The 21,604-nt window shown below is 41.9% G+C and overlaps 1 protein-coding gene across 1 annotated transcript in view; it reads right to left on the bottom strand.

The window, feature by feature from the left end:
* Positions 1 to 21,604, bottom strand: part of Cacna2d3 (calcium voltage-gated channel auxiliary subunit alpha2delta 3) — an 827,473-nt gene that overhangs the window by 529,612 nt on the left and 276,257 nt on the right. The window contains exon 4 of the mRNA XM_059274534.1: positions 20,497 to 20,556. Coding sequence (XP_059130517.1) covers positions 20,497 to 20,556 — 60 coding nt within the window. The remainder of the gene's footprint in view (positions 1 to 20,496; positions 20,557 to 21,604) is intronic.

Below are 21,604 nucleotides of genomic sequence, written 5' to 3'. Positions count from 1 at the left end.
ATGAAAAGGAGTAGTTGCAGGCCTAGCTGTCATCTGCTCTGATCTCTGGCTTCCCTCTGAGGCTACTGCAATCTGCAGACACTACTGAATAATTACCCCTAACGCATGTCTTCTTTTTGCTCTCAAAAGATTTTTTATAATCAATTTGATTACCCAAAGTAATTTCCATCTAGAACATCTAAGCATCCCAGATAAGGCTCCTATCCCCTTGGACCTGACAGCTAACCCCAGGCCATCTCCAGATGTTACCAACATTCTTTTTCCTTCAGTAATAATAGACAGCTATAAAATATTCACAGGAAGCATAGAGAATCATTTTCCTTCTTAACTTGCCTTATATCAAATTGTAAAAGTTATTCTCAAGCCTGCTTTTGGAAGTTAGATCTGCTCAAAGCAGGGTCCTAGCTGTCATCCATGGATCCTCTCCACTTTTGGGGTACTGCCTAGAATCACCATCCATGGGTAAGCTACTTCTCTTTAGGTATTCCCACACAGGCAGATCTGTAGTGTTTGACTTTTGTTAAATCTAATACTGTAGCCTGTACATGGGACAGTGTCTATGTAAGCAGGTTGCACGACTCCAACAAGACTCCTGCCTCCCTGGGCCCTTAACCAGCATCAAATCGGATAGGATATCATCAGTCACCATTACAATCATCACCATCACCTTCATCATCATTTTCCCAACTGATTGGTAAGAATGGCACTCGGCTGCTTTTATGGACCTTTTCCTGATTACTAGAGAGACCAAGGTTTCCTTTTCCATACAATTCCAATGTTGTCAACCCATTGTGTCCTTTGGCTATTATTACTGCCTACTGCAGTAGGCCAAGTCTTTAAAATTCATATTTTGCTATTTCTTTTACCGATATTGTTACTAGGAAAATAAGAGACCCTCGTGGAGTTCTTAGTCTTCTGAGCAAAAGAATTTAAGAAAGAACTCAGAAGGAAGCTCTAGGATAATTTTATTGGATGTTTCAAACACCAGGGCAACCAAGCTAGGGTGTCAGAAGCTGTGAGAAGAAGGAAGTGAAGGAGAGAAAGAAGGACATTTCAAGCCATATGTAAGCAGCCACCTGACAGATGAGCAGACAGACACATGGATGAGGGAGAGCTTCAGAGACAGACTTCAGAAGGCCGAAAATGCCAGAGAAAGCTCATTTAGGTGCTGGCCAACATCTGAACAAGACATTAGAGATGAAAAGGAGCAAGCTACATCTTTGGAGTTGGCTCCATAGGGATGGCTCAGAAAGCAGGGCTTTGGGGAAGGAAAAGTACTTTATTTCACGTAAGGAGCAATTATTCCACTCATCTCCTTAGCACGGCTTATGGTAAACTGGCCTTGGCAGAGGATGGCTCCTTCATCTGGTGATTGACCATTCAGACTGACAGCGGCAAGTCTCCACCCTGAGGTAAATTTCATTCCTTTTTATCAGATGGAAACAGGTTTCCTAGAGTAGACCTCCAATGCTACTGTAACAAGATGGATAGCAAAGTCCTTGTGTGCCATCAGTTCTAGGACTTTGGTGCCTATACTGCCAAAAGAATTCAATGTTTCGAAAATGTAAACACGCTTTCCAGAAGTTTCTCCTGCCAAGGATTTATAGGAACTCAGAAACAGTTACTAACACCACTGTAACTGGAGGCTGCAGAGTGCAAGCGCCAATGTGCTCCTGCCTCTTCCCTGTGGAAATCTGACATTGTCCCAGCACAATAGGCCCTGCAACCAGCAAGAGGGATGATGTATGAGGACCAGCACAGCCCTGAGGGATTGCTGACAATAATCGTTACCAGGTTCAATTAACTGCCTTACAAAGCAGGGCTGGCTCTCTCTCTAGCCAGTGAACCCTGACATGCACACATACAATTAGAAGCAAAGAATAAATTAAAAGCATGTCTTCTCTGCCATACGAAATAATGAGCATGGGGCAGCCTAATCTTTTAAAGTTATAAGTGAATTATAAAACAAAGAGAACGGACAAACTGAGAAGTCGCTCCCAAGGCCCTCAGTGAGACAAACCGGCCACCAGCCTGGTGTGGGAAGTCTAGGTGAGGCCAGAACTCTCCTCTCACAGCTTCGTGTGTATGCTTTCATCCACAGTGGTCTGGGGTTTTTACTCTTCCTAAATGTCTCACCATCCTGAACTCGGAAGTGGCTGAAGGCACTATGCTGTTTGGAGGCTTGAATCTCCTCTCCTATGTACTCATTAAATCCCTATCGCCCATGTGCTCTGGCTCCCAACCCTCCACAAGACAACAGTGCAGTAAGAATGGGTTACTTCCCTCAGGAAAGAAAATCAGCCCAGTCTACAACAAAGACCTCTGCATCCCCTAGCCCCTCATTGTGCGATCCAAGTGGACCTTCCCAATTTCTAACCCGGTTGCTGTCACCTAGAAAGTGGACGCATCAGCAGCATGAATCCCATCAGCAGACACTCTCAGGTGACCCCCCCCTCCTCCCGGCCCCTCTAGGTCAGCTAATGTCACCTGTCCTGCTGCTCTTGTCTTAAGTCAGAGGAACAGAGACACCGGAAGAAACAGAGGAGAACAGGGTGTCGGGCTCACTGTTTGTTTTTTTTTCCTTGTAGTTAAAGCCAAGAAAATACTGCACAAGTAAATATATTTATTTACCTGCAGAAAAAATGGCCCTCCACAGCAAGACAAACTTAACGCCTTAGAAACAAATTTGCAATCTATCACATTTATGTTGCCCTTAACCTATGACCAAGCCACCACACCATTATCTGCCCTGGAGTGTCACTTGTTTGAACTGACAGCAGAGCCTTCAGGGAAGGGTGTGCTGTGTACCTTAAAGACTGACTTCAGGGACCATGGGACAAAAGCATCAAGCATGACAGGGGACATTACCAAAGCCTACTAGAGCCAGAAGACAGAACCACCCCCACCCCCACCTCCCCGACCGGACTCATGCACACACGACCTCTGCCTTGGATAGCTCTGGCTTCTGAATTCATTACACTTTCCAATCACCCAATACCATCAGACAAAAGGCTGAGCTGGCAAGTAATACTCATAAACAAAGGCTGCTTTCAGAAGGCCCTGGTCAAATACCTTTCCTGGGATGAAAAAGATCAGGGAATTTCTGATTGTGCTCTGCTATACCTCCTGAGTGATTTAGGAAACTTAGTTTCTCTAGGTGATAGTTTCATCATTCATAATGCAGTGGCCATGAAAGTATCTACTCTCCTGTACAGCATGAGGATTAAATTTCCCCAAACTCATGAATACCACTCATCTGACCACCTGAACTACAGATACCCCAATGAGAAGCTGAGTCATCTCTGGAAACTGGATGTGGAGCTGCTGGGGTTATGGCTGAGATTCAAGGTCAAAACACAGGCAGGGGTAGGGCCTCTAAGCCTTGGAAAGCCCCATAGGAAAAGTCCAAATCAAGGAGACTGCTTCTGATGTTAAGCTGACGGTTAATGCTGCCTTTGAAGACAGGATGAATAAAGCCTCAGGCCCCAGACATCTGTGCCTGCTAAGATGATTCTAAGAGCATGGAGGCACTCCTGAAAATTTCAGCCAGTGAGTATGTTCCCAGACCAACTGCCCTATAGCTAAATGTCACTCATAATTCAAAGGGTCCCTGAAAATTTTGGAAGTGTAGAATATAATCAATGACTGCTATTTAATAATGAAGACAAAATACTCTAGGAGGTTACAAGAGATTTTTCTCTTAAAGGCATTAATAAAACTAGAGAATGAATATAAAATGTGTCTTAGGTTGAGTTCTCTTGATGGTGTATTTTTTTTCCTGATACATAGTAAAGATCCTTGGGGCTGGGGAGATGGCTCAGTGGTAAACAGCACTGGCTGCTCTTCTAGAGGACCCAGGTTCTATTCCCAGCACCCACATAGCACCTAACAACTGCCAGTAACTACTGTGCCAGGGGATCCAAAACCCTCTCCTGGCCTCCACAGCTATGACACCATGTGTTGCAAAGATGTAGATACACGCAAAACACCAATACACATTAGAAAAACCTTCAGTAGTAAAGTCTGCACAGTAGCTGGGGGTATAGCTAGGTTAGCAGAGTTCTCACTTGGCATGCATAGTGCCCTAGGTTCAATCCTCAAAACTGTATTTGCTTGGTAATGCATGCCTGTATTCCTAGCACTTGTGAGATAGAGATGAGAGGGTCAGAAGCTCAGAAAGGAAAGGAGGGACAGAAGGAGGGAGGGACGGACGGACGGAAGGTATCTTGTTTAAAACGAGCAAATAAATTCAAAACAGCTTGATAGCCTTCTGCTCCCAAACCAGATGATTACTGTGGGGACAAATTGTTTCAGGCCTTCTTCTCTCTGTGTCCTCTAAGACAGGAGCCTCCCACATATCCAGGAGGGTCCACAGCCCTTCTGTGGACTTAAGGACCCAGCCATGTGGCCCACCAGGGTCTCAAAGGGCTTAAATAGGGCTCAGGCTTAAATAGGGCTCAGGTTCTAAGCTTGGATTATCCTCCTGCTGTGAAAGTCACAGCCAATTCTACTTTAGTATTATCATTCTTTCTCATTGGTGAACAATGTCTTTAACTCTTTTCCTGGCAAGTATCTAACTCAAAATTATTGTATATTTTTCCTTTAACCATTCAGTTCTTCTTCAAGTAGATATTGAATATCAGATGAATGCCTAAATTCTGGTGATGATGCCCAAAATGAACATGGTCCCCACCTAACAGACATGACTGTCTAAATACAAATATGAAATTAAAATTTAATCCACATCTTTACATTTCAAGGGTACTGGTCAAAACTATCATCACAATAGCCATGGTCATTACTCCAGGATTATGTGCTATAGCAGAGGATGTTCCATGGTCATTACTCTAGGATTATGTACTATAGCAGAGGATGCTCCATGGTCATTACTCTAGGATTATGTGCTATAGCAGAGGATGTTCCATGGTCATTACTCTAGGATTATGTACTATAGCAGAGGATGCTCCATGGTCATTACTCTAGGATTATGTACTATAGCAGAGGATGCTCCATGGTCATTACTCTAGGACTATGTGCTATAGCAGAGGATGTTCCATGGTCATTACTCTAGGATTATGTACTATAGCAGAGGATGCTCCATGGTCATTACTCTAGGACTATGTGATATAGCAGAGGATGCTCCATGGTCATTACTCCAGGATTATGTGCTATAGCAGAGGATGCTCCATGGTCATTACTCCAGGACTATGTGATATAGCAGAGGATGCTCCATGGTCATTACTCTAGGGCTATGTGATATAGCAGAGGATGCTCCATGGTCATTACTCTAGGATTATGTGATATAGCAGAGGATGCTCCATGGTCATTACTCTAGGACTATGTGATATAGCAGAGGATGCTCCATGGTCATTACTCTAGGGCTATGTGATATAGCAGAGGATGCTCCATGGTCATTACTCTAGGGCTATGTGATATAGCAGAGGATGCTCCATGGTCATTACTCTAGGATTATGTGATATAGCAGAGGATGCTCTGTAGTCATTACTCTAGGACTATGTGCTATAGCAGAGGATGCTCCATGGTCATTACTCCAGGATTATGTGATATAGCAGAGGATGCTCCATGGTCATTACTCTAGGATTATGGGCTACAGCAGAGGATAGACTAGATGCTTTCTTATGGACCAATCACTTCACAGAGCCTCACACCTTACAGAGAAAACTGTGACCCTACTCACAGAGATGGAGACACCAGGAGTTCAAGAGGCCAGGACACAAGCCCTGGCCCTCACTGCTGCAAGAAACAAGCCAGGAATTCCTGTCCTAAGAAGACTTCTCAACTGCAACTGTCTACCTCATCCAGGATGTGGACTGGCACATAACAGATGGGAAACCTTCTTTTTACTTCCACATAACTAAGAAGCATTTTAACAAGCTGTTCCCAAGTCCTTGTTCCTTTCAGCCTCTGTTTCAGAAAATACTGCTCCAAGGCTGTCGTGACCTCCCAACTATCCCTGCTCTCCACTGGGACGAGATGACAAAAGACTTTAAATCTACAACAATAGAATAAAATTAAAATGTCATGGTGATTGGATATTCTCAGCCACCTGAAACCTTTGCAGAGGATGGACGGATTATGAACACATTGATATTCATGACATAATCACTTTCAAACAAGTCGAAACAAAGGTTAATTTGATTTTGAATGTCTTTAGCCACACAGAAAATTAAAGTTTCAGTCAAACACACCATTTAGTTACACAGTGAAGTTCTTAAAATTACCTCCAAATATTTTTTATGTTGCACATAAGAATTGTTAATTCTAAAATAAAAGTATTTATAAGGATCTGTGTATGATCTAATCAAGAAATTTTTCCTGGAACTTTCTCTTTTGGGATTGTAAAATAGCAAGCTTATGTCTATTTGTGGGATGAAAAATAACATCGAAAAGAGTATATTCTCAAATATTGTTTCCCTCAAGCATAATGCTATGTCTAAAGAAGTTGCTAGAATTCCTAATGGAATGTACACAGACCTTAAAGAAAAATAATTGCTATCATTTCTATGTACACACACACACACACACACACACACACACACACACACAATCACAATCACAATCTTACATACTTAATTATAGATCACAGAAGAAAATGAAACTAGTCCCAACCCTTCTCTACTGGGACAACAATAAAGTCTAAAAGGACACAGGACTTGCCCAAAGTCACATAGTTAATAAACAAAACACCATGGCCTTTGTTTGATAATGCAAAGACTCCAAGTCACAAAATTGCTTTTTTTTTTCTTTCATTAATGGCTACAGAATAAAAAAGGCCGCTATAGTCTACACCTCCAATGTTTGTAGTTATTTTATTTTACCAGGGACAAGAAACATGTCAGGGGACTTTCTGTAATGGGCAGACTGGCAGCTTTGAAAAGAACTGTCAGAGGATACTCGGGCTGGAAGTACTCTTTCTAGACAACATGAAAATGCAGACAGGACCTCAAAATATGTGTGTTTGGGTATAAAACACCCATCCAATGAGACTGGCCATCTTTCTCTGAGTACCGGTGTGGAAGGGACTGCAGGCCACACGCTATAGTGCTGAGCACGGTGCTGGGAGCCTGCCTGCCTGGCATCAGAAGACTGGGTTGCAGCAGCACATTTCTCCTGGAATTATTTTCCTTTCCAGTTTTAAAGTGTTCTTTCTATAAGCACATAATTCTTTACCACAGTAACCTGAAAAGTACACATTAACTATAATACCCATTAAATGCAAGTCAGTTACTGCGCTCATAATTATAGTTACCTATTTGTAACTGCATATTAAGTGATAGGTAAATAGCATTTGCGTGAGGAAAATGAATAAATTCATGTATTTTCCACAAATAACAATAAAGGCCAAAGGTTTCATTAAAAGGTTGCCACCAATATACAAGAGTACAAGAACATGTTTCAACCTTACAGTCTCTGATAAATAGTATTCATTTCAAGGAAGAATCAGCTCTCTCTAATGGAAAAAGACGACAACTTACTTCATCACCCACAAACAGTTCACAGCTCCGAGGCAGCCATGGCTTGCAGTGGTTGCATTCCACTGACAGTGGCAACTGAGGCTGGCATATGTGGGCATCTGATTAGTCTGCAGGTCCCACTCTTACAGAGCTTATGTTTTTGCTGGGCGAGACAGAAGAGGAACAATGAAAATACTATCAGGTGGCTCCATGAGATGAAGTGAGACCGGACCATTCCAGAAAGGTCTTTCTGAACCATTTGAAAGCTCTTTCACATAATCCATGGAAAGTGCCATCTTAAATTTATTTCCCTGTAAGATCTGTCTAGTGCAAATGAAGATCCATGTTACAACATTGGTTCTATGAAGCAACATAGCTTATTAGTCTTTGGAATCAGAGTAGGGTGTGAATTCTGGCTCCTCCCACTGAGTTTGAATAACTTTGGTCCTGTCAATCTGCAGTTTCTCCCTCTGTGAATTAGGGCTCCTGACAGTACCTATCTCATGGGACTGCAGAGAAATGAATGACTGAAATAAAGTCTGTGGAATATGCACGATATTGCCTGTACATGAGGTTTCTGCTAATGTTGTCCATCATTCTTAGCATAGCTGTTGTACTCTATTAGTATTAGCCAAAAAAGAAAACTATTCTGAAATCGTTAGTCATAAAAAATTTTTAAATTGAGCAAAGCAGGGTTATCTACCAAGCTCTAAGTCGGGTATACGATGGCACCCTGAATTATAAACCGAGTGGGAATGGGGTATGAATTAGTCCACCTGTGTAGAGATGCTTGCCTTACCCACAGATTCTACCAGGGTTGGATATTTTCCTCTGAATTGTCTACTTCCTGGATTAGCACCAGAGCCAAGATTTACTTTAGGGCAGATGGGCTGGCTCGGAGGGTAAAGCATTTTCTGTGCAAACCTGACCACCTGAGTTAGACCCTCAGAATCAATAGTGGAAACAGAAAGTTGACTCTCACAAATTGTTGTCTGCCTTACACACACATGCTGTAGCACGGCCTACCCTTACACTCCCAACCCTATAAAAATAATCATAATAAATAATTTTTTACTATTACTTTGAAGATTCAATAGCTATTGACAAATCTCAAGACCACAAATGAGCAACTGGAGGCACTCACACAACCACCTAAGGACTTTCTGGTGAACTATACTGAGACAGTGTCTGGGGTCGGCCGGGCCCTCTGCTTTCAGCCTTCCTAATGAGAGAGAGACAGTGAGGTTTCTGGAAAGCTGCTATGAGATTCTGACTTGTGATTAGCAGAACTATGGTCTATTTTTCTCACATGATTAGAGAAAGCCCCCTTTATTCCCTTCCTGAACTGGCTGATATCTATAACATGATAAACACACCATGAAAAAAAATACAGTTGAAACAGAAGCATTTGCTTATTTGGACATTTAATAAACTTTACGTTGGTGATGTTCATTTGTTTAAAATATACTTAAAATAAGTGTGTCTTACACCAACATTTATGTGAAATAAACATCACAGGGTTGAGGAGGCCGAGAAAAACCATGGGATAAAGGATTACAAAGGAAGCAATGGCCTTCGTAAGAGGGACAGCATTTCCTGCAGAACACAACTTAGCCGTAACCTCTGTTATCCATGAACAAAAGCACACAGGCTCGTGACACACAGAAGAATGCTGTAGCAGGAAAGAAGTGAACAGTGGGGGTCTGCTGGGTTGTTCATTCTTGACGCTTCGGCAACAGAAGAGCCAATGTTTATGAATCGATAAGCAGCAAAGAAAGATGTCTGAGTGTCACTAATAGAGAGTCGGTCCACAGATTTAAATGAAAGGTAGACCCGGAAAGGACAAGCAATACCTTCGCCTTCCCTTCAGGCTGCAAAATCAAATGGCACTTCAAACAAAACCAGGCCAGAGGTCACTGCTTGAAAAGGTGCACTTTGTGTTCTTAAGCTTATTTATATGAGCACTTCCATCGAGATTTAGAACAGACGCTAGTGCAGGCACCATAGAACTACAGAAATTATAAGCTTTTGATAGACAATGTTTACATCTCAAGAGCCTGCAACAAGAAGACATTTTGTCTTTCTTTTAGATGGAAGATAGTCTTTGTAGTTCTTCTGGAACAAAGAAGTCGGTGTTCTCCCACCGGTTATAAGGCTGTATGGAATGTAGAAGACTCATCATGGGAGGGCTGCCCTGTTATGCAGGGCTTATCATTCTTGTCTCATCTCTTTAACAACTCTCCTATCACAAATTTAATTGATTCAATACAATCTGAGTTTTGAGGGGACACGTACTACATGAAGAAATTATCCTGTTACAAGAAGGAAATACATAAAAATCAAACATTAATGTAATCACAATGTCTAGTAAGCAACAAAAACACTAAATGTATAAAGAGGGAAAAATGTGAATGAATAAAAGAAAAAAATCATTCAGAATAAATAACACAGACAGTGGAATTAGCACAGAAGGGATTTAAAGTGTCTACGGTAGATATAGCCAAAGATTTAAAAGAAAATAGATGGGAGATTTCAGTAAAGAAGTGGAAATAAAACTAAAAAAGGATTTCACAAAATTCTTATAATGAAAAGCAATTGGAACCAAATACTCCTCTGATAAGTTTAACGGCAGAATGGAGAGGGCAGAGACTAACTAACGTGACTAAACCACAGGTGGGAAACAGCCTCAAAAAGCCACGAGGATAATATTAAACATTTCTTCTAAGTTCTAGAAGGAACCAAAAAGAGAATGGATCAGGTGAAATTCTAAAGAAACCTATTTTAAAATGAGTCATAATATTGAGAATCATAGCAAACATCTTAAAAAATACAGGTGAAGAAAATACCAAACTAAGAGCATCCTTGACATATGACACTGTGTCATATACTGAAAATCAAAAGCAGTAGTCAACAAAAATGACAAAATGCATACAAAGGAACAAGATGCAGATGCTAGTCAGGGTCCCATCAGCAGCAGCAGCACTCACAAGAGAACAGAATACTGTTTTAAAGAGCTCTAGGAGAGCTGGAGCTGTCAATTTGGCTCACACCCACTAAGATCACCCTTCAAAATGAAGGAGAGAGAAGATATTGTCAGAAAAGGAAAAGTTAAGCTGTCACTGGCAGACCTACATTGAAAAAGAAAGAAAGAAAAGAGGTTTTCAAGTTAAGAGAAGTGGAAACTAAGATGTAGAGGAAGAAAGGAGAAATGGCAGGGACAGCAAACAAGGGTGTTAAAATTGTGTGTTAAAAATGGATTGCAAAAAAAAACAAGTCCACGAAATGATCCCTAATGATGTTCTGCTGCACTCATAGATTGGCGCCTAGCCCAACTGTCATCAGAGAGACTTCACCCAGCAACTGATGCAAACAGATGCCGAGACCCACAGCCAAACGTCAGGTGGAACTCAGGGAATCCTGAGGAAGAGGGAGAAGAAAGATTTTAGTACCCAATGGGGTCAAGGGTACCACAAGAAAAACCACAGAATCAACTAACCTGGGCTCATAGGGGTTCACAGAGACAGAACCGACAACCAAGGAGCCTGCATGGGAGTGACCAAGGCCCTCTGCATATATGTTACAGTTGTCTAACCTGGTCATCTTCTGAGACTCCTAACAGTGAGAGCAGAGGATGTCTCTCACACTGTTGCCTGCTTTGGGGACCTGTTCCTTTTACTGGATTGCTCATCTAGTCTTAATAGCAAAGGCGGAGCCTAGTGTCCCTGTAATTTGATATACAATGGCTGGCTGATATCCACAGGAGGCCTGCCTGTATCTGAAGAAAAACAGGGGAGAAGGAGAGGATGGGTGGGGAGGAAGTGTGAGAAGGGACTGGGAAGAGAGGAGGGAAGGGAAACTTTGGTTGGGATGTAAAAACAAAAAAATAAATAAGCAAACAAAAAATGGATTGTTATCGTCATTTCTTTTTTTTTTTTTCCAATTGGAGGACATGAGTCTTTTTTATTTTGTTTTCATTTTTCTTTATTAAGAAATTTTCTGTATCTTCACTTCTTATATTAAGTTCTTAAGCGGTCAGTAGTTTTTTTTTAAAAAACAACAACAACAAACAAACCCCATAGGGTTGGGTATGGTGAACACCTATAATGCCAGCACTTAGGAGGTGGAAGGCAGGAAGGTCATGAGTTCCAGGTCAACCTATGATACATGGTATGATCCTGTCTCGATCCATAAATAAAGCAAAGTAAAACAAACACAAAACAAAACCAATATTTTCTTATGGGCTCATAACACATGGAAATGAAATACACTGGTGCTTCCACAGTGAACAGTGGTAGGTAAAATTATGTTGTTATAGAGATTTTCATCTCAGGGAAGTGGTGCTTTGCATTCCAAATTAACTCTAGACATACTCTACACTTAAGGAGTGTACTGTAATCCCCGGGGCAACAACAGAAAGTTTTATTAAGGGAAATTAAAAACCAAAAGATAAATTGAACGGTACCCTAAAATATATTCAATTACTAAGCCAAGAAAAACAGCAGATGCAAATAAAATCACATCAACTATTTTATCAAACACAGGTGTACTAAATTATCTGACTATAATTCAAAGGTTTCCAGACTGAAAAGAGAGCAAAACACAACTCCATGATGGAGGGGTCCCTGTGAAATGTAACACGCCAGTTACAGTATAGAAAAGAATGGGACACTAAAGAGTCAGTACCCTATATATAAAACCTGGAATGCTGATAGAAGTGGAGTATTTCCTAATGGCAGAAGACTCAACTCACAGGAAGATACACTACTTTTTAAATGTGTAATAAGAGAGCTTCCAGATTCATGAACAGGAAGGACTCCCCCAGCACTGATGGTATCCACAAGGATACCCGAACATGGGACTCCACAGGCCAAAGGAGGCTTTCAGTAGAAAGTAGTTCAAACTGAAAAATAATGAAAATAAAATACATGAAAATGGAGACGGAATGCAGGAGTGGCTCCATTCAAGGGGAAATTTCTAACAGTCAATATTTCTATTAGGAAAGAAGAAGAAATTAAAGCCACACTGTGGGTAACTCACAGGCTTTGTGTTTGAGGAAGGAACCTAGATCTCCAGACTACATTATTGTTCACCTTTTATAAAGCCTAAGAATACACAAAATTATTCTATGATGTCTTAAGTTGGAGAAGTGGTTTCCCATGGAGGGAGAAGGGAAAGGAACATGAAGAAGGCCGAGGAAGTGCCCCTGATCAAGTATACCTCCCCAGGTTTCATGACCTTTTACTTGCTCAGCACCCAGAGTTCACAGGACCCAAAGTAGCATTCTGGGCTGTTGGGGGTGGTTCTGAGGATTTGGCATTTGTCACATGGTGGTGAGGATATGAGTCTGTATATAAAAAACACATATAAAGCTGGGCACAGCAATGCTTGTCTGTAACCCCCAAACATCTACCTCAAGATGGAAGAATCCCAAAACCTCACCAGTCAGCTAGCCTGCAGTACACAGCAGAAAAAAACCAAAGACAGACCCTGTCTCAAACACCTGAGGTTGTCCCCTGACCTCACACATAACAGCACACATACATGCAGCGGCACATACAACAGACACATAGAGATTTTTTAAATGCGTTTGTCCAGTTGTAATCAAATAGTTTATGTAATTCGCTGTCAGTAAAGGCTGACACACTGGCTCTTTGTCACCTGTTATGCTAGGATCCTTCTATCTGAGCTAAGCACAACATCTGGAATATAACAGGTGCTCAATGGCCCGTGGTGAGGGAGAATAAACGAATGAATAGATCCAAAGAACAACCAAACCTCCCCTTGCTGAACTCACATTGTAAGTCAGCTGGCCAGCTCCTGCCCATATTACACTGGCCACCTATCAAGGTGCTTCCTTATTAGTCAGGACTCTCCTGGAGGGTGAGGGCCACCTCTTAGTTTGTCACATTCCCTTTACATAAACCAGGACTTAATGCAAACTGAGTTCTGAATATGTCTTAAGCAACAACTGGACACTTATGTGAATAAGATTCCAAGGGTAGAAAGTAATAAGCCTGTTAAGGAGAAAAAGAGCAATTGTCATTACTATAGTGGTCAAAAGACAATGTTAGAATATATTTTATTATGTTATTAGTTATCGGCCTTTTCTTTGCAATTTGGGAATCCAGACGTCCTCCATTCTATGAAGCAGGATGGAAGCTCCCATTGGTCAAGGGCTAGGTTCTGTAAGGTAGAAACCAGGCTGCTTTCCTGTAAAAATTAAAGCAGCTGGAATTTATTGTGCTCACCTGCAGAGGCCAGAATCTCAGATTTTCAGGGACAAACTGGTCTGCTTTAGGATATATCTGTGTCATTAAAGCTTCACTTTAACTGTGTAGCATTTAGCTTGAGTAACTCCATTTTGGTTTGAGCCTGGGGTAGGGACTTAGTCCAAAACAGTGGTTACCTGTAATTGTTGTAAAAAAGAACTCTGAGGTAGAAAAGATTATTTTCTAGAATGGAGATAAAGCAAATTTGGTTTTGCATTTATAGAGATGCAGGTGTTATTGTGTTTAGAAAGATTGCTTCTAATTGTGGTGTTAAACCTAGAATCTCGGCTTATTACAAACTCACCACCTCAGGAGACTTGTTCCTAGGTCTCCTCACATCATGGGAGGTTGCCTTGTCATGCACCATAACAACACCTCGTTTTTTCCTGTCATGCACCATGATTAAAATCTAATAATTGTTTATGTTGTCATGTCTTGGCCTTTGTCTTTCTCACAAAGTGGTGAGTCCCATAAGACCAAAGACAGCGATGGTCAATCTAGCTTATGGCCATGCCCCACAGCACAGTGATACACAGGTAGCCACTGGCAACTTGGTGGATGTCAGCATCTATGAGAGGAATGAGCACTTAGATGTATCAGCTGTTTATTACAACTACATCCTTTACAAATAAGCAGAGAATCCACAGGTGAAAACCCTTGAGCATATCCCAATCCATCTGGGATTAGGACGATAGAACCTACCGGCTCCCAGCCCAAGCTACAGGCTCCCAGCCCAAGATGTCTCCATTTGAACAAGCTCAAGTTCCAACCACGGCTGCGTCTTTCCCTCACGGATGACCATCAGCAGCTGGAGGCACGGGCAATCACCGTGACTGCTAAATAACTAATTAGCACAAAGCTCAAAGTCACAGCATTGGCCTTGCTCCAAGTTATAAGGCACCAATTCAAGAGAGTGTGTGTACATAAGGGGCACGGGAAACAACTGAGAAATGGCCGTAATAGTAAGATGCTCATACTTAGAAATCCCTTGGAAATTATGTACCTAACACTCCTATGATGAGTGAATCCTAACCATGAAATGCCAAATGTACAATCTCAGAAAGCTGACATCTAGCTATGACCTAGCCAAGCTGATCAAAAGAAAAAAACAAAAAGCCTAACATCAAGTTTGATGAGGAAAGGATGGATTTATTTTAATGCAGAGTGTGAAAATCCCTTCATTCTTCTCTACATTCTATAGGTGTGACCTCTGTTTTTCTCCTTCCCTGCACAAAAGCCACCTGGCTGCCTCTATGACAAATGCCCTTTCTCTGGCCTTGGGTCTTCTTTGTTCCTCCAGCTGCACCTTATCCCACGACCATGCACACCCCAGCAAGAAGTAGTACACAGCACACCAAAATGACAAGGAATGAACTCGGGGTGCCAAGAGGGTGGCTATTTTCTCCATTCGGGATGTACTGCTGCCAACCCCTTCCTTTGCTCCCCTTCATGACCCGCAGTGCTCCCCTTCATGACCCGCAGTGCTCCCCTTCATGAGCCAAAGTGCTCCCCTTCATGAGCCAAAGTGCTCCCCTTCATGACCAGCAGTGCTCCCCAGGGCAGGAGCCTCAAGGCCCAGCAGGGATGGGCTATCTTAGTGGGGATGTGGGAGAGTCCTCCTCATGCTTTCCTCCTGGTGCCTCTCTCCCCAGTGGGTGGTGGTAGCATGTCTAAAGTAACTGCTGGGCTTCTAGGCTGCCCTCTCCTCCCTCTTAGACAAAGTCTCCCTGGGAACAGCAGGAGCAAGCAGGCTGGGGAAGCAGATTCAAGTACCACCCACAGCCATTCTCCCTCAGGGATTCTCATACACCATAGCCTCTTGGCCCCCATTTTGAAATCAGGCCTCTGTGTTCACAAGACAGGTACTTGCAGTAGGGTGAGGAGCAGAAGGGCACTTGGAGGACACTCTGCAGCAGCCCAGCTTAGTCTCTTTCCACCCTCACACCTAGAAGCCCTCTGACTGTCACTGGGCATTTTCCCTCTTATTACTTACCAAACAACAAAGAAAACTTATTATAGAAAACTTCGTAATAGAAAAAGCTTCTGCAGGATTCACAATTCAAACTCACATTTTCCCCTCCATGCACCAGCTCTGTGCAACTGGCACTTATTTGAGACAGCTTTCAGAGAAAATATGTTTGTGGTTCAAAGATAAGCAGGTTTTTAGTAAACTGTCAGAAAGCTTTTTTTCCCCTTCTCCTTCACTGCCAAGGGAAAAAACTTCCAAAAGAATGGGGGTGGGGGGGCAGAGAGACAGGAGGGGGAGTGAGAGGGGGCAGAATAAAGGAAGGGAGGGAAGAGACATTCTGCCTGAGTTTATTTGGTATTTAGATCAATTTTTCTGGGAAGGTATCAGTGTATCAGTAGGCTGGGTGGCTGAGGCTGAGGCCTTCTACCCTTCCTCCATGAATAAGGAGGTTTTATCATCACAATGATGAGAACCATCACAGCGAAATATGTGCCATAATTAACATGAAACTTGGTTTGTGGAAATCTTTGTTTTCCCCATAATTACCAATCTTTTGACAAAAGTCATATATTAACGTACAACATAAAATTTTGTAAAGGGAACATGTCATGTTCAAAGAGTCTCTGCACATCTGTTGTTACCCGTTGCTATTAATAGAGACTTGGGGGGATAAAGACTAAACCAAGAGAAGGGCAATCTAGAACCCATAGGCAACCATAAATAGGAACAAGACAAAGGGCAAAACTTGTATCCATAAGAAAGTTACCCAGCCCACACAAGCCAGACCAATCTGCCTCCTACAGGGAGCTGTGCGTTTTCGATTGTTCTCAGAGACAACAGTCTGTATTTTTGCTTCATGCCTTGACATAATTTTTAAATGCTAACAATATAGTGCCACAGTTAGGGTCCTTAGACAGGGCTCTAAGATGCCAAGGCCACAGCTCAGAGGGAAACAGTTAAACCTCCAGAAAGACTTTGAGAAGAATTTAAAGGGCAAACAGAACCCTGATAATAAAGATAATTTGAGAGAGGTTAGCTCTTAATGATTCCACCAACATTTTTTTTTACACTTTTACAGTTTGGAATGAGGCACAGACACAAAGTCACTATCTCAAATGAGTCCAGGGGTATAAATATCTCTTTTCTCTTAGGGGGATAAAGAAACTCAGAACTCTGAAATTTGAAACTCCACAGTTTAGGAAATGTCACAAAACCAAAACCAGTTATTTTTTTTTTGTATGAAAACAGACTTCTCTCTGCATTAGAGGTATAGGGTCCTTCCTGGCGTAACTACATGGTGAGTAGATACTATAAGAGGTCTTGTTTTCTGTTTTTTGTATTTTTTTTTTATAAAAACAATGCTCTGGCAGGGTCACAGAGAGGTCAGCAGTGCCCAGATTAACAATTGATCAGCTCTAATGGAGCATCAGAGCAATAAACTCTAAGCCAGTGCTCAGGTCTGCTACCTCGTAATAGCCACGGGCTGACACCCGACTGTTAGCAGACTTAATAGCGTCAGAGTTTCAGCGGCTTTGAAGCCTTCATCTGGGCAGACAGATGCTCTGGGTGCATCCATGCTATCAAAGGCCTCCCTTTTACAGCTTTCCACCAAAGAGCACCAGGTTTGCTCTGACCCTGAGATTTCAGTGAGGTCCGAGGGCTGGATAGCCAATGGCATTCCTTAATACCAAGAGATTATTGCAACATCTTCTCCTGTTCAGGCGACAGTGGTACCCTCTGTTAGTTTTTCTGTTCACATACAGAAAGGGTGAAGGATGAGGACATATATAAGAACCTCTCAGAGAACAAAAGTGAGAGGCTAGTTTTCTTGGTGTCTGGTTTGTGTTTTGAGAGATCTCCACGCTTCGTTTGTGTTCACAGTACCACACTTGACCAGAAGAGTCAGTGTGCCTCTCCAGAATTGTATTTTACAGCTGTAATAGGAACCTAGAACAGTCTGGGAAGGTAACAATAGCTTCAAACACTAGGAAAGAGTACCGAATCTCCCCGAATGCCCCAAGTGCTTACCACTGCTAAAGAAAATATAATCCCTGCAAGCAATCATGCCGATCCTCCCCTGCACCAGCCCACCTCCGCTTCAATGAGGACAGACTTCAGAATAAAACTGACTGTAAACGTCAGAGACAGGCATGCCAGATTTTCCCAAACAGCTCTGATTTCCCATCTTTCTTACTCTCCTGCGAACCCACCCCTTCCTGCTAGACTCGTGAATCCAAATCTCACTCCAGGAAAAAGCAGAACCACGGCAAAGGGGTCACACAAAACCCAGACACAGCAACAGTAACACAGTATTACTATCTGATACACAGCCTGCACTCCAATCTCTCTAGCTCAACACCCAGTTCTGAATCACACATTCATTCTATTGCCCTGGGTCCTCAATCTCTACTAACTTGGAAAAACAAAACAAAACCCCCAAACAAAGAACAACTCAAGGTTTTCTTTCTTGAACTTGTCCTTTTTAAAGAGAAGCCTGGAAAGTAGTTCTGCAGCATACTCCAGTCTACAGTTATCTGGTGGCGTAGCTTTCATTTTGGATAACATGTGACCTGACTCACTAGAGAGTCACTCATCACATGACTGGTGATGGACTCGGTCCAGATTGTCACATCTGGAGCAGGCTTCTAGATAATACAGGTGCACTTTCTCCAGCATCGCTGAATAATTTGAAGAGGAATCCTTTGACACTGTTAGGACCTTGCTCTCTCTCTCAAGGCTTGTCCACCATTTTAGCATCCATTGAAGGTCCTTGCCTCAAGCGATCATTCTTTAAGTTTTGATCTCTATTATTTCCTCTTTATGTATTAGTTAACTTTTACCATAAGAGACTTTTCTCCATTCTTAAAATGTATCTACCTACATACCTGTTCATTTATTCGACTATACCAATAAATTCTTATTTTACTTTGTTTTGAAAAACAATGTATTATAATTAGTTCTTTATTTTGAGGGTAGGGCTGGGGTCACATAAATACCATAGTGTGTATGTGGAGAAGGACAACCTGAAGGAATTGATTCTCTCCTTCTACCACATGGGGTCTAGAGATCGAACTCAAGTCACCGGGCTTGGTGGCATCCCCTTTACCCACTGAGCCATGGCAGTGGTCCTGGATGCTTATTTTAATGGCTATACACAGATTTGAATTGATCTGAGGTTCTGTCATTTCCAACTGAAACTCTCTGAAAAGGCACCAGAACTCCAAAAGGAAGGCAGGAGCACTGGCCGTACACTCACCAGGCTTTTGCCATCTTTACAATCAGGAATGTGCCTCCTGGTGCTGTCTTTAAATCCCTCCAGCCTACTCTAGGACATGCAGTCCTCTGAAGCCAGGGCTGGTTGCGGACAGGAGTGGCCAGTCCATGGCCTCTAGATCTTCAGAAAGCCACCATGTAGAGATGGTTATAGAAGACAAGGTGCTTGTTGCTGCACTCACAGCTCCTCTTGCTAGACCCTGCCCTTTCTCTGGCAATTTTCCTCAGAAAACTGTGCCAACCTCCCATTCTTTTCCCAATATTGGCAACTGTCCCTACCACTTCTCCACACCGCCCCCTGGAGTTTCCTACGCTTGTACACTTCTGCTCGCTTTTTATGTTTTGTGCTGTACCTAACAGATACGCCCAGCTCATGCCCTTGATATTTTCTGCTGGCCCCTCGAGAACTATGGCCTTCTCCTACCAGCTCAATGACTCAGGAGTCTCAGCACCAGCAGCTACAGTCGTCAACGTGGGACAAAAAGAAATCAGGGTCAACCTGTAGGGGTTTGTCTGCCCTGTGGTCTGCTTTGGCCTGCTCACTGTGAATAATGGTACTGCTCTATCAGAAAGCCTTGCCCTGTAGCCATCCCCTCTGGGGTCTGGAACTCTCTTCTTCCTACAGCTTCCTCAGGCCTGAAGTACACTGTGGGTTTCTCTTAACCTTGACCGTCATTTGCAAATATCCCTTCTGTCACGTCTCATCGGTTTCTCCAATAGTGTAGCCATGAGAACATGAGAAAGGGATGCAGACCAAAGCTGCTTTAGAAATGCCATTTTTGGCACTTTAAGATTTGTGTTTCTCTTTATCTTTCCCATATAAATAAAAATACTGCAAAATAAACACTATTTCCTGATTGTGAACACACTCCACTCAAAGAGCAGACCTAAGCATGAAGACTTCTTCCGTTTTGTTCGGTTTGTTTGCAGTGAGGAGAAGGCCCAAAACTCAAGTGACAAGTCAGATAAGTACCTTCAAGGGACTCAAAAGGTGTTTTTTCCCCCTGCTTACTTGTTGTCTTTGCTAATGTATTTATATTATATGAAGACCCTAATCATTTTCAATCAGTCTGCCATGATTGTGAGTTCTACTACAATAAATTTCTTAAATAGATATTCCAATCTCAAGTATATGAATGACTTAACATTTAAGCATAAGATTCTTGTCTTTAACAACTAATTCAAGATCAAATACATCACAATATTGCTTCCCAAACTCCAGCCTGGGAAATACAACTTTAGATATCATTTTACCATTGAGAACTCCAAGAATTACTGTTAATTTACTGATATAACTCATATCAGGAATTTTTCACAGAAATCTGGTATACATGTGTGAGTGTGTGACATCATCTACCATAACTGCCATTGGTGGAACAAGACTGAGGACTGCTACCCTCACCCAACAAGAGAGAGGCACATCCATGCCAACTTGGGACCATCCTCTTAAAGCATTTCTCTTCAGTCACTGAAACACACCAACAACTTAACTCAAAATATAGTCAGTTACCTGCAAGTCAGCATCAAATTCATGCTTCAGGTGTGCCTCTTCTGCAGCCTCCACAAGCCGCTGGAAGACAGAAGGCAATAATCAGAATCAGGACCATGACCTAGACTCCATGCACACTATGAAAAGACTAGGGTAATTTCCTATCTGAAAAGGATGGGTCACCTCATTGGTACACATAGTGGCTTCTATGAAATTTTAGTTTCTGCCTTCATCATCCAATTATGTCTCCTAAAATAAATATTTATTACAGTGTTCACCCATGAATGCCTGCATGCATTCAGAACCTGGTATTTGATTCTCAATGAAGATCCAAAATTTATCTAGAAATGGTATAACTTAGGTATCAAAGGTCCTTATTCAAGATTTATTGAGTTTCTCTGAACCCAATTCTCATAGATTTAGGGTCTTCTCTACTGGTTTAGGAAATAATTCTTATTTTAATTCCCTTAATCATTGAATTCCAATTCTTTCTGCTTCAATTCTGATATATCATTACCAAGAGATAGTTATTATATGCTAATGCTATTTTGATAATATGCATCTCATTAAGGCAATTATTGAAATTAAATTAATACTCAAACCCAACAAAATCACAACATGTAACCTTTTTGGTAAACTAGACACATTCATCACCACATTTTTAAGGTAGGTGGATAGAACCCAGGGCCTTACATATAGCAGGCAAGCAGATTATCATGGGCACATATTTGTTGCCCTTGTTTTTAAGAGATGAGGTTTCATTTTGTAGCCTAGAACTCACAATCATCTGGCCTCTACCTTCCAGATTCTGGGATTATACCACCATATCTGTCCCATAGTCACATTCTTATGAAAACAATTTCATAACATCTCTTTTTACACAAAGAAAACTAGTCAACTATCAAAATCATTTTCCCTTAACTCGAGGATGCAAACAGTAAAGATATTTTCTATGAAAATACAGGCTAGAGAACATTACAGAAAATCCTCATTTTTTGAAATAATATTTAACTGATATGTCATGGAAAGAAATCTAAAGCTCAGGCATTTCTGGTTTTCCCATGGTTCCCTCTGCTGCTTTGGCTCACTTGCTTTGACCTTGTTGTAGCTTGCTTTTTACCGCTGTGAT

The sequence above is a fragment of the Peromyscus eremicus genome, chromosome 9 (genome assembly GCF_949786415.1).
Source record: "Peromyscus eremicus chromosome 9, PerEre_H2_v1, whole genome shotgun sequence".
NCBI classification, from domain to species: domain Eukaryota; kingdom Metazoa; phylum Chordata; class Mammalia; order Rodentia; family Cricetidae; genus Peromyscus; species Peromyscus eremicus.
The sequence above is the reverse complement of the archived record's forward strand: the minus strand, read 5'-3'. Positions and strand labels throughout refer to the sequence as shown.